Raw genomic sequence first — 27,581 nt, 5'->3', positions numbered from 1 at the left:
GCACACAATCCTGATTCTTTATAAAAGGCACAAAAGTCTATATTGCTTTAAGTCTTCCTTTTTGAATGCTATGTGAGTTTTCTAAAGCATAAAACTGGAGGTAACTGAAGACAAGCAGGCTCACAACATGGAAATCACTTAGTACACAAAGAAATTCCCTTTCCTGTGGATGTACAATAGGGGCTGAACTAAAAAGGCTCTTGGAGGGATTTGTTGATAGTGCCATCATAGAAAACCCTGGAATCAGTGTTTGTGAGATTTGTCAAACCCAAAACTCAGGTGTCAAGTCATTCAAGAATATCTGATCATTTTATGTCATTCACAAGGCTCTCTACAAATAAAACTGAAAATTAAGCAGCGCCTCTGCTGCCAGTCTTTTTTCATCTCCAAATAGTCCTCTGCCTCTTTTTTTCTAACTCCTATTTGTCTGTTGTCCTCCTTTCTCTCAAGTTTCCCGTAATCCTTCCCTTCTCATGTCCCCCTTTAGTCTTATCTGTCAATGACACCAGTAAAAATAAACAACCTATTTAAAACGAATGAGTCAAGGCCAAAAAATAAATCATCAGTGTGTGCCTTTTTTTCCTTGTTCTTTAGTAGAAATACACCTGTGGCATTATCTCTTACATATTTTTTAATTAATTTTAGGAACAAATGTCAAAGAAACTAGAGGAAGACTGAAGTGCTATTTAATGACTCTACTTTTATTTATAAATATATCTGGTGTTAAATGTTGTGAAATCCTTGGGAGACTACTTTCCTGCCTTCTGATTCCAGGGTGCAGAAAGAATTAGCTTATGCAGGAAAATTCAAAGTCATAATTAGTCTTGTGAATTATAATAATCGGGTCTACCCTGCAATTCTTTCTCACGTGGTACCCCCAGAGGGAGTTTGGCATGAAAAAGGGCCACACGACTGGGCATTTATAATGGCATACCTGTGAAATATGAGCATTTTCCTGTAGTTCCAGCCAGTTAAATTAGAAATCTGTCTCATCTTAATCCTATATCCTTCAATTAAAAGAATAATGTCAGCAGATTTTTCCAATTTCAAAAAAACCTTTCACTCTTAGTTTTTAAAATACCTCTTGAAATCAGAAAATAAAAATGAAAGTTTCCCCCTAACTAAATACATTTTTTCTCTTAATCATAGGAAGAAGTCTGTAATTAATTTTATTTAAAAGGGAAAAAGTACCTAAGTTTCATCAAACAAATAGAAACAAAAGATAAAGTAAGGAAAAAGCAACAGAACCTAGTAGAAAACTGTATTTATTCTCAAGGATCTTAGATCAGCCATTTTTCCTAATTTGACTATCAGGTCACTCAAACATTTGTTGGCTAACTAAGGTGATCAATTGCTTTAACATACTGACCCATACTGAAGTGTGGCAATATAGTTTGCCAATCCTGAGATGTTGACATTTTGTGAAACAGAAATACTTCTTTAAACAGTTACATTATGATGAACTGCTAATTAGGTTTAGAAAAATAGGTAGGCAAAATGTAATAATAATAGCACATCCATTTAAAGCCCAATACTGGGCTTTAACTAAAATTTTAGGCAATAACTAAAATGTTAGGCAATATTCCATCAACAGGTAAATAGATAAACAAATTTAATATATTCTAATAATGGAATATTACTCGACCATGCAAAAGAATAAACCATCCACACATTTTATAGCAAGGAAAAACTTAAGCATATGCTGAAGGAAGGATAGACAAACAGGAGTGCATATCATTTATATAGCATTCTAAGAAAGTCACACTAATGTGCAGTGGTGGACAGAAGATCAGCAAGGGGTCGGAAGGCAGGAATTGCAAAGTGAGGCAAAGAGGGTTTTGAGGGTGACAGATATGCTCATGATCTTGATGTGGTGATATTTACAGATGTATTCATGTGTAAAGCTTTAAATTATACAGTTGAATGTAAACTATTATATATCAGTTTCACCTCTATAAAGCTGTTAACTGTAAGGAGACTAGTTAAAGTGAATACAGCAATTAATCAGAATGAATGCTGGTCATTAATAGCAAAATCAGACAGTGAACTTTGGAACTATCTAGGCAATTGGGACCACGTATATATTAGAATGTAGAGAATATGGGCATTCAGGTCTCCCTATTCACCCAGCAGCTGAAAAGGATTGATAATTTTTAGTTGTTTGGTCATATCACTTCCAAAGATTTTCTCTTTTCTTTACTACCATGAGTGTGATCAAAATGCAGTGGGAGATTCTTTGGGAGATGAGGTGTCGTAATCCAAATAACAGAAATTATCTGAATATTTTTGCCTGAGGTAGACATCTTTATATGAGATGATCAATTTTGATTTCAGCAAAACATTTTCAAATCCACAGTAAATTACAGGAACACCATATTGAATCTCTATTCCGAAATAGAGTTATCTACCAAAGGCCTTGCAGGGTACAGATTGAAGGACGGAGATAACTCTATGTTGTTGTCTTTATCATTCTGTTTTTTATTCTAATAAATGTTGCATTTATTTATGTAACAGGTAGATGTTTAGGTGCATGCCTTGAGTTAGATCACTCTCTATCTCAAGGAGGGAGGAAATAACTTTTAAGTACCTCAGAGACTGGACTAAAAGTCAATAAACATATGGGGAAAAAACTGGAAGCAAATTGAATGTGTGTTTACATTGACATTTTACTAAAAGAACATGCTTACATTTTAGTTTATCAAACATACGTCAGTAAAATTGAACTAAAATCTAACAAGTGAAATGTGTTCCCGAGTGTAGAAGTATGTGTCTTTTATATCGCCTAAAATGTGTTTTGCCATCTTGTCATATTGTGCTTATGATTTTACCATGATTTTAGAGATATAATGTTTACAAGGCATTAATGAACAGAATTCTATCTAAGAGCTAGGTACATTTTTGGTACCTCAGCTACACCCTCAGCCCCAGCTCCACTGTTCTTGACTGCAGTTAGGGCTTAGAAAAAATAAACAAACTTCTCAGATGCAATATTAACTGCTCACTTTGTACAGTGTCTGTGAGATCGTTTTCTCTCCTTACCTCACTGTTGAAGATTTTAGCTTAACCAGCATTAGCTCCTTGAAGGAATTCAAAGACGTTTTATGTCTCACAACCACCACAGCCACCCTCCCTGATCTCTGCTGTTCCGCACACAGCAAGCAGATAGGTATGACCTCCTTCCCCTTCAGACTGTGTAAGAAGAGATCTAAAATCAAGCTGTTTGGAAGCCAATACATGGGGCATAAACCATGTGCTTAGGTTCCTGAACTGGGGTCTCTTTTATCAGAAAAATCTCTAAAGAACCTTAATTATTGAGATGAAGAACTCTGCCCAGGCTGATCTTTCTCTGTAGAATCATCTTGGAGTTCATTTATGACTTCCTGTTGTTGACATGTTTAATCTTCTCATCATAATTATGACACTTTATGGCAATGACAAGAATCTCCCCTGCCTATCTCACTTGATTTTCTTTAGGACCCAGTATAATGATCCGTGTGAGCATGATTGAAATATAAACAGTTTTACTAGAAACAATAAACTAAAAACTGATGTAGCTTAGCAATATCAGCCAGGTACGTCTTGGTTGATTCAGGCCCTTCATTTTTTTTTTTTCAAACAACCCCTTTGTTTGTGCAGGTGCTGTTTTTAGCTGGCAGGGAATCAGATCATTAGGCAGATTCAGTGAGTCGCCCCGTGTGATATTTTACCATGTTAATCCAAGGAAATATTGAAATAGTTGTCGGCACTGAACCATTTGGACACAGAGAACCTAATAAGGAGAAACAAAATCTTGTCTTTTCAGGAGATAAAGTGAAAAAAAATCTTTGGTCGAACCAGTTTGATATCTTTAACAGGTTTTACCCTCTATTAAATTTTCACATGTACCACCTACTCTCCCCAAAACATAAAGACTTTCTTTTTTCTCCCATCAATCCATTTACATAAAGTCACTTTGTAATTCACTGTTATAAGTAATTGCAACTCAAATGGGTTTATTAATTAATGGATTTTATAATTGTTAATTATTCTTAATTACACAGCATTTCATATACTCTGCTCCATAACTCTTTATCTTTACAAAGTTAAGAGTTCAGAGTTACTCTCGAGGACAATGGAACCCATAAAATCAATTGTGGTCTAAAATTAGAACAAAGAAATACAAGTATTTAGCACTTCAAAATGAAGAACTAAATGGATCTTATAAATTTACCTGTTTATTTTGCCTGCAGCAGATTCAATTTTTAAAAATAAGAAATATGAATACAATCTCCAAACTCCATTTTACATATTTCTTTTACTTTTTAACTAGTCGAGGAATATGATGACCTTTAATTTTTGTTGGTAGTGGGGGTTTTTTTCTGGTACTGGGGATTGAACTCAGGACCTCACACTTTCGAGGCAGGTGCAGCACTACTGAGCTAATCACAGGTCCTGATGACCCTTAATTTTCATCTGTACAGATTTGTAACATTTGGAGAGACAGAAATAATTTTATCTACTTTTATTTAAATTGTTGCAAGAGAGCCAGACAGGAGCTTGTCAGAACCTAAGAACTATTTATAGTACCTTGAATTTGATTGACAAACAATATCCCTGCAAATAATATCCCTAAGAAACCTTCTGGAGTATTTTAGAATTACCAATTTCCATGTATTTACTTTATCTAAAATTATGTCGTTTGGTATGCATATTATTTGCCTGTAACTAATTATTTTTAGAGGCTGTTTACTGTTCTATCATGTCTATCATGTCTGCTTTTCTTTAACACATGGAAAGGAGCAAGAACAAGTATGTAAAATTATACTGTGAGGAAGACTAATGTAGCCTAAGCAAATATCAAAAGCTGAGATAGATTGTTGAGTATGGGATAAAAGCAAAGTTCTTAACTTTAAGATCTCCTAGAACAAAATCGAGTAATGGTGCCATAAATGAGATATAATTACACATACATTTCACTTTTTCTCCAAATAGCTTTTCAGTTATTCTCTCCTACTGACCATTTCTGACTCAATCCAACAATCTCCTACACATTTGAAATGTTTTCCTCTGCCTCTTGAGACCAGGTATCTCAAGAAAGGTGTTCCATGACATCTTTACAGTTGCTATTGTATAAAACCCAGCAAGTATGCATCTGGCTTATTAAATACAGTCTGGGTAAGAAGTGGGGCATTCTTTAGACTCCTACAACCTCCACTGCTGCTTCTTGGATTTTTTGAATTACCTTAGTTGGATTCAGTAGTTGATGATCTATGGTTCTTGTTCTTACCTTAGAATTTGATATTTCCTGTATAACTCCTGGTATAATCAAGTTCAGGCCACAACCCACCTGAAACAAAGACCCTTTCCTCTTTAATGGTACTCACCCTGCCTCCTTCCTGCTGTGTTGCTGTATCCAGGATATGTTGTGCATGATCTAACATAAGCCTTATCAGGTATCTCGTCTATTTTAACATACACGAGCGATCAATTCAGGAAAATAAATGATTTATTTCAATGTATAGTAGATGGCCTGGGAAAATTATTTGGAAAATTATTTTAATTTAGGTCTAAAATACCCTCTAAAGGTCTAATGTGTGTTGGATCATGGGGGAACTATACTTATCAGTGGATTCATCCATTGAGTTCACAGCTGAATGTGCTGTTTGGAGGTGAAGCTTGCTGTATTCTTGTCCTCAGCTCCTCCCTTCTCTCTCTGCTTGCTGGCCACACTGGGTTGAACAGCATTCCACCACTATACCTTTCTGCTATGCTGTTTCTGTCTTGGAGTCAGTTAACCATGGACTGAATCCTCTGAAAACCAGTAGCCAAAATAATCCTTTCCTCCATTAAGTTGTGTTTGTCAGAGATTTTGTCCCAGTGATGAGAAATTAACCAATACAAAACCGCTGCCTAACTTGTTCAAAGACCATGAGATTTAGAACTGAGGTGGATGGACTGAGGATGGAGATGTGATAGGGGGAGAGGGAGTGGAGAGAGAGTGTCAACCGTATCTGGGGGCTGGACTAAGAAGTAAGTTTGAGGGCAAAGCTCTAGATCGTACTTCACTCTGAATCAAGAAATTGATACAATCTGAAGCCATTTATTGAACTGAGGAGCACAGGAAGAAGAGCAAACGGAGTGGAGATGCTATGATCACCTTCCGTGCTACCTAAGTGAGTCATAACAGTACCTAGGAGTTGTCTAGACCATTGTGTGAAGGATCAGATGGTTTAATGCAAAGTGAGCAAGTCAGGCAAGAGATCCAGGCAAGAGATCCTGGGGTGTATGATGGAGAGTACAGTAGTTTCAAAAGGACTGAATGATCAAAGGCGGCCACAGAGGATAAGGCTGAAACCCACTGGATTCACCCCAGACACACTTGATAAATATGATTAATCAAGTCTTGGTGAAATGGAAGGGGCAGAATTCAGAGCCCGCGGAGGAAACCTGGAGGTGAGAGGATGGAAGGCCTTCTCCCGCAACGAAAACAGCTAGACTTCCATGTCCTTTCGGGACTCAAAACCAGAAAAATTTACATATTAAAAAAAAATACAATGAAATACTCCACCTTTCTTCCATACTTATTCTCTACTCTTTCTTTTCAGGTATCTCTGTAAGGATAGTTTGTTTTAAAGAAATACTGTCTAAAACGTGTAGCATAAAGCCTAACTCAGTACATAAGTAATATAATTAAAGGGACTTCTAACTATCTGAATCTACTTTACTCTAGAAAATGTGTGCAGAGATAAATTTTTGTGTAGGAGTAGCAATATTTTCTTATTATAAACAGGAGAAGAAAAATTCATTCTTGGTACATGCAAAAATTCCAACCAGTTTCCTAGAACACAAGCACCTACTATAAACATATGCATTAGAAGAAGTGTCTAATGCAGGCTCTGGTGGAGTATATCTGTAATCCCAGTTACTTGGGATGTTGAGCCAGGAGGATCACACATTTGTGGCCAGTCTGCCCACTTTAGCAAGACTCAAAATAAAATTTTAAAAGTCTGGGATGGGAATGTAGCTCAGTGCTTGAGCACTTTGCATGTGTGAGGTCCTAGTTTCAACCCCAGTACTGTAAAAAATAAAATAACAGCCAGGCATGGTGGTACAAGCCCATAATCTCAGCACTTTGGGAGGCTGAGTCAATAAAATCACAAGTTTGAGCCCTGCAACTCAGTGACCTAGTGAGATCCTGTCTCAAAAAAAAAAAATTTTATTTATATATATATTATATATATATATATATATATATATAGAGAGAGGGAGGGAGGGAGAGAGAGAGAGAGAGAGAGAGAGAGAGAGAGAGAGAGAGAGAGAGAAGGCTGGAGATGTGGGTTCAATTTCCAGTACCACAAATATGAATAAATAAATAACATTTAATACTTGATTATTTGACATTTAAAGAACCCAACAGTGAATATGTTTATATGGGGTTTTGTTGTTGTTGTTGTTGTTTTCTTGGTTCCAGGCATCGAACTCAGGACCTTGTGCAGTTCCCAGGCAGGCACAGTGCCACTGAGCTACATCTCCTGCCCTTAAATATGTTTATATGGATTAAAGACAGAGTTAGATATAAACTACATTTTCCTTTTCCCTCTATACTACAGTGCATGCAGTTTAATGTAAACCAAAAAGATACTATGCGAAAATATATATTGGTACAATTAAAAGAGTAAAATAAACAAATTGGCTTTAAAAAGCCTTTCCTGAGTGAGGCTCAGGGGTGGGCAGAGCTTCTCACTTAATAATTTGACCTCACTTCTGAACAGGGCAAACACTGCCCTGCCAGGAGACTGTGAGGTGCAGGTGCAATGTATTCTGCATCCCCTTGTATAACTCTGGAAATTACATGGAAGTTCATCATCACAATTAGAGATCAAAATAATAAACTTAGAATAGATGTTTTCAAAGCTGCTATTCTAAATACTGTTATGTACACCTAGGGTGTAACGTGGGAGTGAAATCGCTATGGCACATGAACAAAAACAGAAGCAGAGCAGTGGTCCTCAGCTGGGAGCAATTCTTCCCCACCAGGCCATTTGTTACTGTCTGAGAACATTTTGGGGTGTCACAAGAACGGTCAGATGCTTCTGAACATCCTATGTGCATAAGACAGCCTCTTACAACAAAGAAGGATGCAGTCCAAAATATCAGTAGTGCCAAGGCTGAGGGACCTTGATGGAAATCAGTATTCCAAGATGTTCTGTGTAGGGAATGATGAAGAAATAAATCTGAATAGAGCTAAGTGCCAAGCTAGGGTCTTTAGAATAACCAGAGATGATGTAGAAAAAATAAAGTGTTGGGTGGAAGGGCAATTGACTAATATTTGTTTGAGATTCTTCAATGCAGCATGAAGAATTTAAAATTTTCAATGACAAAAGTATTGGGATGAAAAGAGAACTTGAAGCTTTGTGAGTCATTAGATGGATGTATTCAAGAGGAGAGGCTAGCATGATTAAAACCCATGGTCAGTGGGTGAAGATTGGTGTAGGCCATGACTTTTATCAAAAGGAATATAGATAAAGGGTGGGTGGAACCAAACACACAATGCAGAGGAAAGCTCAACTGGAATGAGCAACAGACACATAACTCCAAAATCTACAGTTGAAATGAAAAAAATGTAATTAGCTTCTGGAAGAATAAAGTGGATTTTCATCAGCAATACTAATAAATATAAGAAACTAAGTTGGTTTTGGTGAAGAACATGAAAAAAATATTAAGTTTAGCTTTTACCATGTTACAGTTCAGGTATGGATGGGGCCTCCAAATGTATAAGAGAATTTACTTAATGCAGGAATTTTGCCTAAGTTTTTAAAGTAGTTCTTTAAAAAGTGTTCATATATTCAACTAACACATCTCTGTACTATATACTATATATTTTTCACATACACTCTTACTTACATTCCCAGGAATTACTGGAGAATATTACTGCCCCATTTTGTGGATGAGCAAAATGAGGTCTAGTAAGATTAAGTGACCATAGTCAGGTCATGCAAGTACTAACCACTGTCCTGTACTGCAGTACAACCCTATGTCGTCTAACACCAAGCCCTGGGATTTTCACCAAAATACTTCTCCTTTAGTATGCATTGCATGGCCCACTGATTCCAGTTATTTCACACAATTCCTGACACTCACATCTTTACTGAGTTTAAGGAGTAACTTCCCACAGCTATGCATACTTTTTAAAGTACAGTTATTTTCTTTGAAAAGTAGTATCATGTCAATGTACAAATTTGGAAAATGAAAAAGCTTAAGTCAAGAGGATTCAAAACCGTTATTAATTCTACCACTTAGAAACATCTACTAATAAATGTTTAGGTAATGCTTTAGTTTTTATCATTTCTACTTTTCTCTGCTGATAGTTTTTCTGATGCACAGTGATATTTCTAAAATGAATCATCGGAATTAGAAAGAGGAGATGGGGAAAAAGATGGTGCATGAGCTAGAGAATTAGCTTTCAAACCTGTAAAGAAGAAACTTGCGGAGCTGAGGGTGGGGAGGGAGAACGGAGAAAGGGTAGTTTCTAGAACTTCTCTTTGCCCAAGGAGCCCTAGGAACTTAATAAATCTTAGTTCATCTGTCATCTCTATGCTCTGTTAATGACAAGATTAAATTGAAGCTACACTTTCCTGAGTGCTTATCATTTGCCAGGCGCAGTACTAAGAGCTTTACCCACATTATCTCATTTTATCCCTGCAGCATATTTCCAACTTAGAGAAGAAGAAACTTAGCCTTAAAGAGGTTTTAAAAACTTGCCCAAGTTCCACATCTAGTAAGTGGGGAAGTAAGGATTCAAAAGCAAATTTGTCTGCCTCGGAGGCAGTGTTATTACTCTTTGCTATGCTGACTCCTCTGCATGAAGAAAATCAGGCATGGAAAAATATATAATCCAGGAAAGTGAGGCACGGCAGAGCTGGAACGAATCTTGGGATCCGTAACACAGAACCTCATGGTTTCCAGGCTCAGATTTCTCTTTGGTTTTTGTCTTTGCAGGAACAGGTTGATGGTTGGCTTTGGAATATGATCTAAAGCTTGAAGCACTAGTTAGTTTTTATTTGATTAAAAGAATTTATTTGAATAAAAGTTTGGGGCATTTTCTCAGCTAGTCTTCTAGATATCGGAATATTTTGCATGTTTGTGGAAACACACGCTCCCTGTGGAGCTCGATGTAAACCACTGATTTTACACGAAGACCTATAATAGTGCAGTCACTCACAGACATTTTTATACATAATTGTTGGGTAATAGTCTGTGTTTATTCTAATGATCTATGTTTCAAAGCTACTGTTCTGTGGAGCCCTCAAATAAAGAGAGATATTTATCTCTTTGGAATTTCAGCCACACTGCAATTAAAATGAAATGCAATCAATAAAATATTAATGCAGGTAAGTCTGAAGATCAATTACTTAATGGTTAGGTCCATATCTGTTATTCTCTAGCTTCCTGAAAGAGACTGTATAGCACGTCAATGAGTGAACTAGTAAATCAGAAACATAATATACACATAATTGTGGGTGTATTATTAGTTCTATAATAAAGTACATGACATTGATGCTAGTTTCTGCTACCTGGTGTTTTTGAAACCTTTTTCCATACTGGCTTGCTATGTTAGGGTTATTCAAGCACTACTCTGAACACTAGACACCACTGTAACACTATAGAAAGTAGATGGACTCCTAGAATGGTAGAACAAGAAACAACTGTATAAATCCCTCTCATCCTTTCTTTTACGATGGGAACACTGAGGATCAGCAAAGACAATAGAGTTGGTCATTGTCACAAGGTGATGGAATTGGACATGGAACCCAGGGATCCTGATTCCTAGGCCACAGGTCTCTAAAACACCATGTCACTGAATTTGGGGACCCTAATTCAGGTTCAGATTTTGCAAGTTCAATGGGTGCTGTGTCAGTGGGCTGGGCTCATGGGTCCATTCTATGTTTATAATTTTTTTTTCTTGACAGGTCAAATTATAAATTCAGCAGATAAAGGAATAAGGAAGCAGCAGAAGGTTGTATTAAGTAAAAACTCTGTCTCACAATGATAAATGCCACAGGGGCTTTCTGAGACCATGTTAAAAGTAAACATCACCTGCCTCTCAGAAGGGAAAGCCTGTAATACCTGGCACCAACTTCGTTTAGTGAAAAGACACTGCCTCTGAGACTTAGGCAAACTGATAGACTTTCCTCGGAGTTTCCATCGAGCAAAATAGATTATTAAAAAATATTGATATCTCAATTGCCATTATGGTGTTTTATGTTGGTAGTGAAAGTAAAAAAAAAAACAAAAAACAATGAATTTCCCACTAATTTTCCATGGCTCTGTCCTCTGTGAATCAGCTTTAATTATTCATTTCACTTCCATGCTAGATAATGAAAAGATTCAAAGCTTCAGTCATTTATGTAACTCTAGCAGCTCTCTACAAAGGAGAAAGTAAAGTTTTTGAACTGAGGTTTTGCTTTGTGTCCAACTGTTCATGCTTATAGCAAAGCACTACACAAGAAACTGGAGGCTGCTACTATGGAAATGGCTATTCATCTCAGGTTTTAAAAACTGACTTTCTCCATCTGAATGACCACTGTGAGTTAGAACCAGTTACAGGGGTCGAGTAAGTTTGGCAATGTTACCCCCAAACTGCATCAGTTCTTTGTATAAGTGAATCTACTTTGTCGAACTGATCCCAACATTTGCTTCTCAGCTCTTCTCAGCTCTCAACAGTTTTGACTGCTTTAATGATACTTTTTTGACCGGATTATTGGATAAAGGTCTTTTGCAACAACCAAATCAAGTGGACCAGGTGGGTTCTCATCACTGCTCTTACTCACATTTCCCATTCTCTTTTTGGGCCTGAACAAGTTTCCCAGAGTCAGGCATGGCGAGAAGCCAACTCTTGCTGCAAGAGGCTTGTGTTTCTGCTTTTAGAAGCTCCAGGAGAGAAAAGTACCTCAGTGTCTTTCGTGTGTCTATAAACTGAAATTACTGATCTGCAGTATAATAACTTGGAGGAGACTTTGAACACAATTCAGCCCAGTGTTTTTCCCAGGGTGACGGATGTGTACCACTAGTGTGTACAAGACAATTTTAGGAAACATGGGTAGTGAATAACACAATGGAAAAATTTAGTTTCCTTTTTTTTTTTTTTGACTTCTAATTATATCAAGAAGAAAGTCTCAGTCTGGTGCTAACAAAGAACTCTCTAACACTTTTATCTTCCTTTTTAAGAAATAGGCGACAAGCCTCAGGCTCAGAATCTTCAGCAGACAACTATGTAGAGCTAGAATTTAATAATACTGTATGGCTTCCATTAAATTAAAAAGTTTCAGATTGCCATCTACATGGATGATACTTCTCTTAATGGCAAAGACACAGTTTCTTTTTAAAACACACTTACTGAAGTTAAAAATTTAAAAAAATTGCTTTAAAACAAATATTAAGTAAATATTAGTGCAGCACATACAGCAGCGCACATATTACACAATGTCCATAGCCACTGGTTGGGTAAAAATCACAGGGCTGTGTGGGAACTGGTAGAGCTTGAGGAGCTGGAAACCAACTCTCCTACATGACAGATGGGAAAACAATGTCTCAGGGAAACCAGGAAGCCATAAGGTGAGGCCTGCAGGCCACGGCCACTTACCAAATAGACGTCACCTTTTTACCAGCTGTTTGAATCATTTTCTTCAAAATGGCCTTCCCCCTTCTCTTTGTGAACAGTACACATTAAATTTGAACTTGCAAAACAATAAAACTTTATTTCTTTGTTCCCCCTGTTGTAACAGGAATGACTTGACGAGGTTATTGAAATATTTAAAGACCAAGCTAGATTTGTGGGGTTTGAGTTAGTGAGAAGGGAAATGGAAAAAAGACTCTCTCAATGTAAAATTTAACTTCAAATTCACAGATAAACTAAAGGGTTTTTTTTTTTCTCCCTATTTTCAGGCTGGTTTTCTGAAAAGAATTTTTTTTTAATGTATAAAGCTTGAATTTTCAGAAGTTCTTAGTTAGCTAGACTAACTTCCTATCATTAAAAAAAATGTATAGACTTTCATTGAAATCCAAAACTGAAACACTCCTAGAAGGAGAAAGTTTTCAGTTAAGAGGAATTATGTGTCTTGCAAATCTTAAAAATATTGTAATTAAACTTCCCATTTGAGCAAAGAAGTGTAGAGGTTTTTGTGAAATCCCTAACAGCGTATGTTCCCAGGAGATTAGAAAGGGAGAGAGTCACGTTCTCCTGCTCACAGGGACCAGGCCTCCAAATGCACTGGCCACTCTGGCTGCATGGTGAACAATCACCACACTGCTTGGTAAAAAAATAACAGGGCTGGGGATGTAACCAAGGGGTGGAGCACTTGCCTAGCGTGCTTGAGGCCCCTGGTTTGACCCTCAACATTGCAAACACAAACAGGCAAACAAACAAAATTAACAACTTTCCTTCGACCATCTTGTCTACCTACTATCTATGAACTGAAGCCTCTCTTGGAGGAGCAGAGGAAATGAAGAAGAGCACAGGCAGTTAATCAATTGGCAGTGAGAGCCATGTCTTATATAGAAAGAGGTGAAGTGTTAGACATTTAAAATATTTTAAAATTCCAGCCAGATGGAAACTAATGCTTCGTCATTTCTGTTTCTTGTATTCAAACAGTGGAACCAATAGACATCTGAGCTATTGGGTTTTCTAAAGGAATAACTGATAGCAATTGATGAAGTGTAACACTCAAGGGTTGAAATGGGAAACCACGAGGTTAGCTTCTCATTGCCTGAATCATTCTCAAGTTGCAAGGGAGGACAGAGGAAATTCAATGTCCTTTCAAGGTGCCTGACACTGCCCCATATTGAGGATGTGCATCCTGAGACCCACGCTGTGACTCTGATATTTCCACTCCTGATTCCAAGAGCCCAGCTCAGTAGTTCTTGAGAGGTTTCCACTGGGAGTAGCAAGGAACATCTTTCCATGCCTGCCCCAGACCCTCCGAGAAGGCGGCTGTTGGATGTCAGTCACCAGGAAAGAGGACTCTCCTGTACCCTTAACTTCCTTCCAAGGATTCAGGAGAGGCCTGTTTAGAGTGCAGAATATTCATGCAGACCAAGAAATGACAATGGCTTGGCACTGGGGATCACTTGCGAGCCATTTTTCACGAGGCCTACACCTTATCCTTACAGCTGGTTGCCTCAGGATGAGATTGCCATTCATCTGGGAGCATCATGGTGTGCAGCCCACAGTATCAGGATTTTGTTCTAGGTGCCCCATCTTTGGAAATGCTGCTCTGCAATCTCCCAAAAAAGAAAGGGTGGACTAGAAGAACACTGTTGGTGTGTGAAGACTCCATAACGCCCCTCTAGCAGTTCACATCAGTGTGAACTAATTGGTTTATGTGACTGCCAAATGATTTTTCCTAACCTTGCTCTTAGAAGTCACAAGAGTTTTCAATGTATTGCAGATCTCCCATTTCATCAATGAGGAATCTTTCACAAACAGCTATCTGCTTATTTACAGGTCACCCCAGTTTTGTCATAACTAGAATAAATTTCAATATTCAGCTTTCCATTTGGACAGGTTATTTTTCTGCAATGTAATTCCTAGTCATGTTCTCTGTCTTAGCCTTCACACTTTCAAGGTGAGCTCTGAACTGTTACGTTAGACTTGCCTTTCTCAGTCATTTACGAAAGGTATGACAATGGTCCCATTTTACAAATGAGCAAAATGAGTCTTTTTGTTGTCTATTTTTTATTGGTACACATTTTCAGTACATAATGATTGCAGTTATCATGGAGAGTTGTTACATGCACATGACACATCTTAATTTTTCTTTCTTCCCTACCCCTCCTGTCCCTCCCTGCCCCATCCATCCCTTGGTCCACTTCCCATTTACAAAAGCTCTGCTGCCATTTTTTCATTCAATTCTTTTTTTCATTCTCTTTCCCTCCTCACTCCGTCTCTTACTCCTTTTCCCATTTTAAAAAGATTTCTCTTCTTCCTATTATCTTTTTTTTAATTTTGCTCTTTATTTATATTTGGGGTTTCTCAAAAGAGAAACCGTGTGGTACTTAAACTTGTGTGTCTGACTTATTTCATTTAACATTATGGTCACAAGGGGTATTCATTTATCCACAAATGCCCCAAGTTTATCTTTATGGCAGAGTAGTACTCTATTGCATATAAATAACATTTTCTTTATCCATCCATTGATGGCATGTAGGCCATTTCTAGGATTTAGCTATTATAAATTGTACTGCTATAAACATAGGTATGCAGGTATTGCTGTAATATGATGACTTCGATTATTTGGGAAACTAACTAGAAGGGGAATACTTGGGTCAAGTGGAATTTCCAGTTTTAATTTTTTGAGAAATCTTCATACTGATTTCCACAGTGGCTGTACTAGTTTACATTCCCACCAACACTGTAGAAGTTTACATTCCCACTCACAGCCTTGCCAGCATTTGTTATTATTTAATTTTTTGATGATGGCCATTCTTTCTGGAGTAAGGAGAGGAAAGCACGTACTTTAGTTGATAGAAGCTAAGTTGGAAATACAAGGCATTGATTGGTTTTGGTTAAAATAAAAGTTTATCTTTGCTTCCAGGGTTTCTGATACAATGTTCTCTCATTTTTCATGCCAATCGTCCATAAATGGCCTTCTATTTAGCTCTTCCCCTTGCCAAATCTGTGCATTTCAGCTTAAGTCACTTTTTTACAATGTTTTTGTCAACAGCATATGTGATGTTGCTCTTTAAGCAACCACAGAATTTATTTGTTTTCTGTTATCCTTAAGTACTTAAAGAATGATTTTCAAATGAGGCCATTATTAATCATAATTTTCATAATTCATTTGTAAAGATATTTTTTAATTTGTGAGATATTACAAGCTAAAATGTTACTGAATTTTTTGGTTTCATTATATTTGCTTGAGGAAATAACCAGAGGTTTAAAATCTGTTTTAATGTTAACCCCTTAGAGACATAATAATCATGGAAAGAGTGAATACCTTGGAATTGGAATTCTTGAAATTGTTTGGAAGTTGGTTTATCAATGCAGATGCATTGATATCTATCTATATCTATATCTATATCTATCTATATATGCTCTTCCTTGGTAATACTATAAACAGATAATTACAGTCAGAGTCCCAGAACCATGAGACTTAAACTGGTCTTAGTAATAATGTGTTTGCAGAACTGGAGAAAACAATCCTAAAATTCATATGGAACCAGAAGAGATCAAGAATAGCAAAAATAATCCTGGGTAAAAAGAGCAAAGCAGGAGGCATCACAATCCTGGACTTGAAATTGTATTTATTACAAAGCTACTGTGATAAAAACAGCATGACACTGGCACAAAACAGACATGATGATCAGCAGAACAGAACAGTGGAAGCAGAAACAACTCCAAGTACATTCAATTATTTGATCTTTGGCAAAGGGGCCAAAAGCACACACTCGGAGAAAGATGGCCTCTTTAATATATGGTCTTGGGAAAACTGGCTTTTGACATGCAGAAGATTGAGTCTAGACCCATATCTCTCACCATAAACTAAAATCAAAATGGATCAGAGACCAAAGTATTAAACCAGAAATACTTAACCTGCTGGAAGATAAGGTAGGTAAAACATTAGAAGTCATAGCAAGGACTTTCTGAATAGAACTCCAACTGCACAGGAAGTAGTTCCAAGAATAGACAAATGGGGGTCATATTAAATTAAAAAGCTTCTGCACAGTAAAAGAAACAAACAACAAAGCGAAAAGACAACCTAAAGAATGGGGAAATATTTTTGCCAGTGATTCCTCAGACAGAGGACTAATGTTTAGAATATATACAGAACTTCAAAAAATTAGGCCCCCTCCAAAACAAAAGACTAAATCAAAAGATGAGCAAGCGAAATGAGCAGACACTTCACAGAAAAAGTAAAAATGGCCAATAAATACATGAAGAAATGTCCAACATGGCTGCCCCTTAGGGAAATGGAAAATCAAACAACACCGAGATTCCATTTTACCCCAGAAGAATGGCTATCATCAAGAAATTATGTAATAACGAATGCTGGAGAGGCTGGAGAGGAAGAGGAAGCCTTCTGTGCTGTTGGTGGGAATGAAACTAGTAGAACCACTATGGAAATCTATATGGAAATTCCCCAAAAAACTAAAACTAGAAATTCCATTTGATCCAGTGATTCCCCTTCTCGATATTTTCCTGAAAGAGCTAAAATCATCATAATACAGAGATATATGCATATCATGTTTATAGCAGCTTGATAGAAAAATTAATCACAAGAGTTCATTGTAATGAAGAAGTTCTGAAAGATGTCATGGAGGAGATCATACTGGCTGTGGTACTAGATGTTGTCTAGGGGAAATGACAAGAATTTTTCACACAGAGGGAATGGAAGGGGTGATTGAAAATACAATCAAGGTCTGAATTTTAAAAACTTATTACGATAAAAGACACATTGTTAAGAATAATGTTCTGAGGCAACGTAAGTGCGAAGGAAGGGGGAGTATTCAGAGGGAGGTTAATGGCAATGTGTCTTTGCAGACATTCTTTGCTTAATGACTGAGTTTCAGTCCTGCATCTAGGTCATTAACTAAATTTGTCCCTAAATGAGGAGTTGTACGTAGTATGTACATTTTAATATTCAGAACAGAGGAAGGGTCAAAGGAAACTCCAACTAGATGACTCTACTTGTATTTTCATAACTTTCCCATGCAGTATATGTATAACAATGTATAACAGAAGATAAAACTATAGTACTGTATTGTACAGTACAACCAGCAAAAATTACAATACTGTACAAACAAGTGTACTGTATCAAAAGAAGACATTAAGGCTCTATAAAGAAGATGTATGGAGGACTACAAAAAAACAGATGGGTCATAAGTCCAAATGGCAGGTTGTAAATCTGAACAGGAAGCCCCAGGGATAAGTCTGAACAGTCATTAAACAGATAGGTTGTTACATGAGGAATACCTGTGCTGTAATCAATGTTTAATTTAATCGTTCAATGTATTTTTGGATCACAGCACACTGATCAAATATTTATGGAAATGTCTGTCAAATACAAACCTTACAGTGTGTCCTCATCCACTTTTCTCACCAGAACTGGCTCCATGCAACTTCTGGCTCTTTCCCAAAGTTAAAATGATCATGAAAGGCAAACATTTGAATGGATCCAAGATGTACAGGCAGCCATGACAGCTCAACTAAAGACGCTCACGAAAGAGGACTTTTATTTATTTATTTAGTGCCAGGGATCAAACTCAGGACCTTGCACTTGCAGAGCAGGCAGCCGACCCACTGAGCTAAATCCCTGGCCCATGAAACAGGACTTTCAGAACTGCTTTCGAAGGGGTTGCGAATGATAGCATAAGGGTATTTGAAGTGAAGGGGAGTATTTTGAGGGGGTTAATTGCAATGTGTTTTTTACTGTAATACTTTTTTAAAATTTAAACATTCATTGTAATGTTTGGTCATACTATTAATTAGACAGAAGGACAAAAGTGTAAAAGTTGGAGGTTTCTAAGCTTACGAAACAATACCTCAAACTGTTTGAAGATGAATGACAATTGATCTTTGAATTCTGCAAAAACATAAATTTAAAGTCAAGCTCATCAAAAAGAGTTTTCTCTCCTGAAGTTCTTTAAGAAGTCTAGTTTGTTATGATAGTGATATTTTAAACTGATGCACTGATTAATTGCTTTAGTATTACTTAAATAATATTTTCACAATGTTCCTTCTCCTAAATCTCAGGTAGGTCACAGAATTGTCAGCAGGGAAATGAGCTGACATTCTGTGACCTGGTCATTTTGTCCCAAAACACAAAGTTCATGAAAGAACATGTTGTAAGGTGCTTAAGTATTGTAGTGTAGATGCTATTATAATGCTTTATGAAATCATTCAGTAAACCCAAGGATATTGGATCTAAACCGTGGGATTCAGAATGGGTTTTTCAACTCACATAGAGGCAGGGATGTGAGGATATAAATGTGGAGGCCAGTGTTTTTTTGTGAATGATTATGCAAGGTAACAAAGTTCTCTCAGAAAGGACCCTTATATTGGGAGACATTTTGGCATGGCATGAAATGTCTGTATATTTAAAAACAGCAGTAGAATTGTCATTTTTTACTTGCCTTATGATAGTAATTTTACATGTAGGTGATAAAGAATCACTGTCCAGCAGAGTGTCCATGTTAGGTCCATCCATCCACTCATTCAGACATCCACGGAAAAATCTCTTAGGTTCTGGGATGGGGCTGAAAGAGAAGGAAGGAGGGAGGGAGAGAGGAACAGAGAGATTAATTCCTGCTTTTGGATGCTCTTGTTTGAGATGGTATGAATATTTTAATGTGCCAGAAGGCAATCTGAGGACTTTACACACGATGCTCACTTTCAGGTGTCACTGTAGTAACGGGAATGGTTAAGTCTCAAGTTTAAGAGAAATCAGTCCAGTGGGAATTTCACCCTTTAGTTGTGCAGGCTTTTTTTTTCTCATAGAATACAAGACCAGTTTAGCCATCACATGGAGTGGTCTGGAAATGCCAGGATGTCATGGAAATAACTGATCAAGAACATGACTAGAAAAATACTTCGATCTTCTGCCCAGTTGGGCGAAGTCAAAGAATCCACTGCCTACACTTCCTACTCCAGGAAAGTACCCATCAGAGCAATTCATCACAACTAGTTCTCTTTTGGATGGGCATATTTAATTTAGTAAGAAAATGATTAGCTCCTGCCAGAGCAGGGAGAATGGATATTGCCACTGATGACTGATTATTTTATGTAATGCAGAGCCTGTTCATGGGCTATACATGCCAGGAGTTTCGGGATAATATTTTGACCACTTCTTTTACTGTTCTTTGTGCTAGTGTTTTCTTTGGTATCTGGAATATATTGGTGAGGAGCTTATGTTTTTACTAAGGCCAGAGATGGAACTTGAAGTATGAAACTGTAAGAAAGCTCTTTAAAAAGTCGCAGGCTAATATGTTTGCAGTTTACTCACTGGCTTGCTGCACAGTAGTCTTGGTCAATGCTGTGAGCAGAATCTTTATGCCCTCCTCCAAACTCACATGTCGAAGCCCTAACTCCCATGTAATGGTTTAATGGGCAGAGGCTATGGGGAGGAAATTAGGGCTCTAGGAACAGGTCAGCAGGTCTTTAGGGTGAGGTCCTCATAATGAGATTAGTGTCCTTGTAGAAGAAAGATCTCTCTCTCTCTCTCCTTCCACAATCACATGCTGAGGAAAGGCCATGGAAGGACGTGGCATGAAGTTGACAGTCTCCAACCCAGGAAGAGAGGCTCAGCAGAAACCAAATCATCTGGCACTTTCAAAAAAGTTTCTGGCCTCCAACACTGTGAGAAAAGAGAATGCTGCTGTCCAAGCCATCCGGTCTACAGTATTTTGTTATGGCTGCCTGAACAAACTAATCCAGTCAAAATGGCCCTTTTCCCAAAAAAGTGTAGAAAGTTGCTCCCTTTTTTTCCCCTATGGGTGATATTCAGCATTCTAGCCATACGCACACGCTTTAGAAGAGATGTTAAATCATTTTATGGATTACTTTTCAAGAAGCCTGAAATGAGTTTGGGTTTTCTATGACTGACTGGTAAATAAATATGCAGTAAAGGAAAGTCCACTTCATTTCCAATTTTCTTTCTTTCTTTTTTTTTTTTTTTCTCCAGAGAGCATATTTAGTAGACTTGATGTCAAAACTTTTATCACCACTGTGAATGGATTCTGGCTGGGCTGGGGAGACGCAGGATCCACTCCTGCCACACATACATTTTTCTGCTCTGTTGAGATCTTTGTCACTCTAATTGCCAGTGATTTAGATTCTGATTTCAAAATATGATGAAACAAATTGAGAAATATTTAGATTTTATTTCACCTATGCATCCAGTTAAAGAAGTGAAATTGACCTGAAAAATGATGGTGATATGGACTAGATTTCCTATTTAGCCAGGAGACTGATAGCATGAACAAGACACCAAGAAATGATCCAATCAGGTACTGTGCAAGATTCCACTTAAAAGGGAAAAATATTCTACAGCACTCACGAGCCATTATTTCAAATGCTCGTGTGAACATGGTCTAGTTCATCATCACCTTTTCCAATTATGTGTATGTTTAGCTCCAAAGTACTGCCTCTGCTTTCCACTTTGAAATGCCACAAACGGAACTAGCATTTTCATTAAGAGAAACAATGTTTGCAGTGCCTAGAAAGGGTGGTAGCAATACTGGAGTCTTTTGTTATTTATAAAGTAAACATACTTCAAAGTGATACCCCATTTAACTCTAGCTCAACTTTTTGAACAAAATCAAGTAAAATATTACATTTCCAAAAGTTCTTCATGAATGTCTATATTTCTCTAGGAAAGAGAATATCATCTTTTATTTCTAGAAAGTGTAATCTTATATCAAAGCACTTTAGGAATTAAATCAGTTTCTTAATATCAAACAATTTTGGTTTTTTGGGGTTTTGGGGTTTTTTTGTGGTTTTTTTTTTTGGTACCGGGGATTGAACTCAGGTCCTTGTGCTTGCAAGGCAGGCGACAGAACCACTGAGCTAAATCTCCGGCCCACAATTTTGGTTTTTAAGGGGGTCATCCATGGTCTTACCAAATGCTTGCAAATATAACTACAGCTTTGTATTGCAGTTATATTTTTAGAAAACTAAACTATTTTAACTGCATTAAATAACCAAGAATTGTTGTGTGGTTGCTGGGAGACAAGTCTTAAGGAAGACTACCTGAGCGTGAACTCTAACTTCCCTAAGTACACAACCTTGGGGAAGTTGCTAGGTCTTCCTGTGGTAGTTTTCTCATCTGTGAAATGGGATGACAGGTTGCAGCCCAGAAGTCTGTAGTGAGCCTTACATTATTCATTATTTGTTAGTGAGAACAGTGAAGCAAAAACATTTACTCTTTCACAACAGGAAGAAGGAATGAAGTGAGAAATATGTGATGCATGGTACAACCGAACAGAAGGAGGCCTTTTCAAAGACACCGACCTGTGAGGGACCTGGTTGTGGCTGCATCCACTCCAGGAACCAGAATACACTCTGCGGATATGGTGGACTCTACCTGATTTAGTCATTTTTCCTTAACAACACCTAAAGACAATGCTTAAGACACTTAATCCGAAAGCAAGTAAGGATGCTGGAGTGCTAGATTAACTGCCTCTGCTTTGACCTGCACCTTCATAACAAGGCTTCTCTGGTCTCCAGAGCTGACACATGCGGCATCTGACTTTTTTGTTCCATGATTAGCTAAGGCCCCATTCAATCATTCTTTCTGTCCACTCTTGTATCACCATCTCACTTTTTTGCTGTTCTTTCTGCTACCTGCCCTACTCCCACATTTCCTAAATTTAGAAAAAGTTATTAAGGAGCATGCACTACTATCCCACCTCACCTGTTCATGTATATCTAGCTCTCCTGCTCCTAAGCATGTGCTTGCTGGAGTCACTGATGGCTACAAACCTGCGAGTTCTCAGTGCTAACAATCTTAGGTGACTCCTGTAAATCAAGGTGGGGAAATGGTTCTATGGTAGGATGTGATAGCTTAAAGATACTAGACAGGTCTTGCTGCTTGAAATTACAGGTCAGCAGAAGAGAGAACCAGACCTCTTTGGGTTTGAACTCGTGACCTGAACATGAGTCCTGGTAACTGTCAAATATCCCAGAGCTCTTCTAGTCCTTACAGTGATCCCTCACTGCTCTCTTAAAAAGACTTTAAAGAGGAGAGAAAAGATGCTGAAAACCAAGTGCGAACCAAAGAGCTTCCGAAAAGCACTGTAATTCTTACCCAAGCAAGCTCACTGAGAGGACAAGCCTCATTGAGTCCATGCTTTATCAGAGTGACATCTCAGAAGATGCCATTTGAAAGGAAAAAAATAAATCCTTGTTCAGCAGAAAGCAAGTAGGTTAAAGAGGATGATTAGTCCACACCTTCACCTTTTTCCTTAACCTTTGTTTCATTGACATACAGGCAAAACAACATGGCAAATGGAGCCCGATGGTGCAGCCAGAGGAACCCTGAGGCTGGAGTTCTGGGGCTCAGGGTGTGATACTCAGAAAAATAATTTGCCTCTCTGCATTTCAACATGTGTTCCTAAGTGGAGGTAATGATAGCGACCTTAGAGGAATGTTGTGAAGAGTAAAGATGTCTTTTGTGGGTTTCTTATCAACATTGGGCATTATTACTGTCTACTTTTACCAGCAATAAATAATTTTTACATTATGGGTCTGAATTATTAAGGTTCCCCAAACTTCTATCAAACTAGATAGACGATTTTCTTCACTTTTCCCTTTTACCCCCCAGAAATCCAGAATCTGCATTTCTTCTGAGTCACAGGATGTGGAATGCAAAGAGCTCAAGCATTGGAATATAACCAATCTGGTTTCAAACTGGCTAAGACATTCTGGATTTATTTAGTATTCATGCTTGTCAGATCTCTGGCCCTTGATTTTCCCTTCTGTGCTGCACTAGTGACACCCACTTTGCAGAGTTGTAGAGAGAATTAATGATAATGTATGAAGGTGTTTAATATACTGAAGAGTTTAGAGTAAGCAGCAATTGATAAAGTATGTGGGGAGTGGTACACTTTCATGTTAGAGGCCACAATACAGGTTTGTCTCTGTTCACAATTGTTTCGTTAGACCTCAAGCCTGATATTTAATGAATGATGGTGAAAGCTAACAAGATTGCACCTTGAAAGACATAAGTCATTTGGACTGATAAATTGTTAGATCAATAGAAAGTTACCTGGCTCAAAAACCCTATTCTGTTCAAAGTTATAAGTCATGATTACTGTCTTCAGGAAACTTACACCCTAATAGGAATCATTGCTTTCATTAATAACTGTGTCCAACCAAGTGATGTCTTTGTATAGTGACATTGCTTCATATAGTGAAGCAAAGGAAAAATGTTTTAGAGACTATATGGAAGTCTTTTTTTTTAAGTCGATGGATGATAATTGCACATCTTTATGGGGTACAGTGTGATATTTGTATACATTTATACTTTGTGTATTGATCAACTGGCAATACTGAGGTAAGCTAGCTATCATGTGAAACACTTAGTCCTTTATAAAGGGAACATTCAAAATCCTCTCCTCTAACTATTTTGAATTATGTGATACAATATTGTTAGCTGCAATCACCCCTGTGTAACAGAACACCAGAACTTATTCCTCCTGTGACTTTGTACTCATTAACCAGTTTCTCTCCATCTGCTCTCTCCCCTACACTTCCTGACCTCTGGCAACCAATACTCTCCTCTCCTCTCTACTACCAAGAGCTAAGCTTTCTGAGACTACACATATGCATGCAAGAGCACTGCATCTATCCTCTAGACAGAAGTCTTTAACATCACTCTGTCAAAGGGTGTTTTATCTCAGCAATGAGAGAAAAGTACCCAAGACACATGGCCTAGAAGAAAAAATTTTTTCAAGACTCAAGAAGTCTGAGGATGGATAATCCAGAATGGGTAAGAGGACTCATGAAGAGATCACAAGTCTGTCTCCTCTAAAAAGCCTCTTGGAAGCCCCAAAGAGCAACTTACAAGTTGCTGCTCATGACCCACCTCATGGCCATTCCTAGGAGAAAAGAAAATTGTGTTGTGTTTGTAGTGTACAAACTAGAAGAAAAAAACATTGTAGAAATTCCATTTGACTAAGGTTTAACCCTTGTAGGAATCTCCCTGAAAGAGCTAATATCTTCATATTACAGGGATGCATGTATACCTACCTATGTTTATAGCAGCCACAACTTACAATAACTAAACATGGAAGTGTCCTACATGGACATCAGCAGATGAATGGATAAAGAAAATGTTTTTATACATAATGGAATACTACTCTGCCATAAAGAAGGATACACTTGAGTCATTTGTAGGAAAATGGATAGCTCTTGAGACCATCACACTAAGTGAAATAAGTTAATCACTGAAGGTGAAATATGACATGGTTTCTCTAATACAAGAGATTCAAAATATAAATAAAGAGCAATCTAAAAGAGATACGTTGAGAAACAGGGAGGTCATTCTGTACAGATGGGAAGGGGCCGGAAGAAGGAGGGAAAGGGGAAAGTGGAACGTGGGAAGGAGGACTAAAAATGATCAAGATTCTATGTGTATATGTATCAATCCTCCATGCTGAATGTAATCACTATGTATTCCAAACATATACTAATAAAGATTTTTTGTTTCATTGCAGATTTTTACTGAATGAGAAAGCAATATTGCAAATATTGCTATTAATTCAAACACATGGCACAGGAGTCATGAATACCACAGTAAGCACCTATAGGGGGCGTTCATTATTTCTTTATTAGTGCATGTTTGTGGTATATAATGTTTACATTATTTGTGGGGAATTGGTACATGTTCACAATAGATCTTAGTTCCGTTTTAAATCTCCTTTCCCATCATCCTTTCTTTCCCCTCTATGCATCTCTGGCCATTAGAGAAATGCAAAGTAAAACAGCACTGAGATTCCATCTTAACCCAGAAAGAATGGCTACCATCAAGAAATCAGATAATAACTAATGCTGGCAGGGATGTGGGGGGAAAGGGAGCTACCTACATTATTGATTGGAATGTAAACTAATACAACCACTTTGGAAATCAGTATAGAGATTCCTAAAAAATCTGAAACTAGAAACTCCATTTGACCAAGCTGTTCTCCTAAGTATCTTCCTGAAAGAATTAAAGTCATCATGTTACAGAGATACATGCATAACATTTTTATAGCAGCAGAATTCATAATAGCTGAATGTCTATCAACATATGTCTATCAACAGATGAATAGATAAGAAAACATATTTACACACCCTGGAGTGCTACTCTGCCATAAAGACAAAGTGGAGTCATTTGCAGGAAAATGGATGCACCTTGAGACCATAATGTTAAGTGAAATAAATCAGACACACAAGCTTAAACATCACATAGTTTCTCTTATATAAGAAACCCAAAGAATAAACAAAAGGCAAAATAAAAGATAGATGATCAGAAGCAGGGAGATAGATCTTCCTCAAATGAGAAGAGGATGAAGAGATGCAGAGAAGGGGAGGGAGGAGAGGGAAAGAGGATGAAAAACTAACGAAGATGTGTTCTGTTCTGGTTCCAACTCCACACAAGGAATGGAAACATCATGTATTGCAGACATGTATAAAAATTTTTTAAATTTTATAAAATTAAAAAAATTTTTTTTGTTAAGAAACAAAAATCCTCAAAAAGAAAGAAGTCCTTTAAGAATACCAAATATTGGGGCTGGGGATTTAGCTCAGTGGTTCCGGCGCCTGCTGTGCAAGTACAAGGACCCGAGTTCGATCCTCGGTACCCAAAAGAAAAAAAAAAGAATACCGAAAATGCTCCTTTTCTAGTCTCGATAAGTGAGAAAACCAAGGGAGAAACGTGCTGAGAATGGGTTTGGGGAAGCTATTGAACATCTACAGTGTTGGCTATAGGAAGCTACTGGTCACCCCCAGTTGGGTCTGATGACAGAGAGCGCCTTCTACTTCTGTTGCTTATGCCTGTGACACCACATTCTTGATTTCTGGAGCTGAGATAATTATAGTACTAATTTCCTAAAGTTCTTATATGTTCATTTTGTGAGCTAGGGAATGGAAAGTGCTCAACACAATGTCTGGCACATAGCAGGCTTTAATTAATATGGGCAACTGTAGAAGTGCCCAGGAATTACTGACGTTATGCTCAGCTCATACTTCTCTTTGACTAAGGAGAGTGAGCCCATTAACATTGTCTGTATAGTGCCTTTAACTTTTCAAAAACAGTGTTTGTCCAAGGAATTCCCACCTCGAGCTCTGGCGATGTCCTCCAAAAAAGTGTGGGTGGAACCGACCCCACATCGCAGGCCTGGGGGGGACCCCTGCAGCTGACCCGGGGCAGAGCTGCTCAGGCCGGAAGTGGATAGACACCCAGCTGTGCCCTGAGAGGGGCCGCCAGGATTCCAGGCAAGGTCTTTATTGCTGAAACTCTTGCATAATGACATCTTTATTCATGTGAAAGCGCAGTGTGGAATTCCACTGTATGAAATTGTTTATGTTCATCAGAAATGTTATTTGTCTTTACAAAGTCTGGTTTCAATGAACCTGCTCTGTAATGGATATTAAATAAACATGGAATTTTACACGTTCATAATATTTGGTTTCTTGTTGTGATTTTGATGAACTACGCTTTCAAGCATTGTCAGTTCATCCTTATTTACAAAGAACCATTTGCTTGTAGCAGAGTGATGTAGTGACTTGCTCTATTTTAAGATAAAGTCAACTTTTCTATTCAATGTTTAATGTGAAACTCAGAAATATTCTTTTAGGTCACATTTACATCTCTGTCTGTATAACATGCACTATATTATTTTAACTAATACTGTGAGCTATATAAACCAAAGACATTCTAATTCTGCTTTTAATGTATTTTTTGTAAGATAAATAATTTATAATGCACTAATAAAACTAAGGAGCTCATGTTAAAACTTTGTTATATGACCTACTGAAATTGATCTATAGAAACTGACTCTCTTAAAAATAATTTCATAAAATTATTTTGTATAAAATTGACTTCTTTGTATGAATTCTTGACAAG

General features: G+C 37.6%; 1 protein-coding gene across 11 annotated transcripts in view; it reads left to right on the top strand.

Annotated features, from left to right (window-relative positions):
* The window catches only part of LOC110348502 (uncharacterized), a 165,014-nt gene extending 137,877 nt beyond the window's left edge, over positions 1-27,137 (top strand). For 3 of the 11 annotated variants that reach the window (XR_015438992.1, XR_002393790.2, XR_002393791.2), the window contains 4 exons: positions 21,911-22,124; positions 22,965-23,097; positions 24,274-24,464; positions 25,192-27,137. Coding sequence is in view for 2 of the 11 variants with exons in the window: in XM_087180992.1 (XP_087037118.1) it covers positions 22,097-22,124; positions 22,965-23,097; positions 25,192-25,270; positions 26,771-26,875 (345 nt within the window). In the remaining 9 variants the exon portion in view is untranslated. Of the gene's footprint in view, positions 1-21,910; positions 22,125-22,964; positions 23,098-23,297; positions 24,465-25,191 lie in introns of all 11 variants that reach the window. The other 8 variants (XR_015438994.1, XR_015438991.1, XR_015438990.1 and 5 more) reach the window with 4 other exon arrangements.
* The last annotated feature ends 444 nt before the right edge of the window (positions 27,138-27,581 follow it).

Source organism: Heterocephalus glaber, unplaced genomic scaffold (assembly GCF_053883595.1).
Source record: "Heterocephalus glaber isolate CG9 unplaced genomic scaffold, H.glaber_assembly_v1.0 deba00001465, whole genome shotgun sequence".
NCBI classification, from domain to species: domain Eukaryota; kingdom Metazoa; phylum Chordata; class Mammalia; order Rodentia; family Bathyergidae; genus Heterocephalus; species Heterocephalus glaber.
Note: the sequence above shows the minus strand (reverse complement) of the source record. Positions and strands in the feature narration are given on the sequence as shown.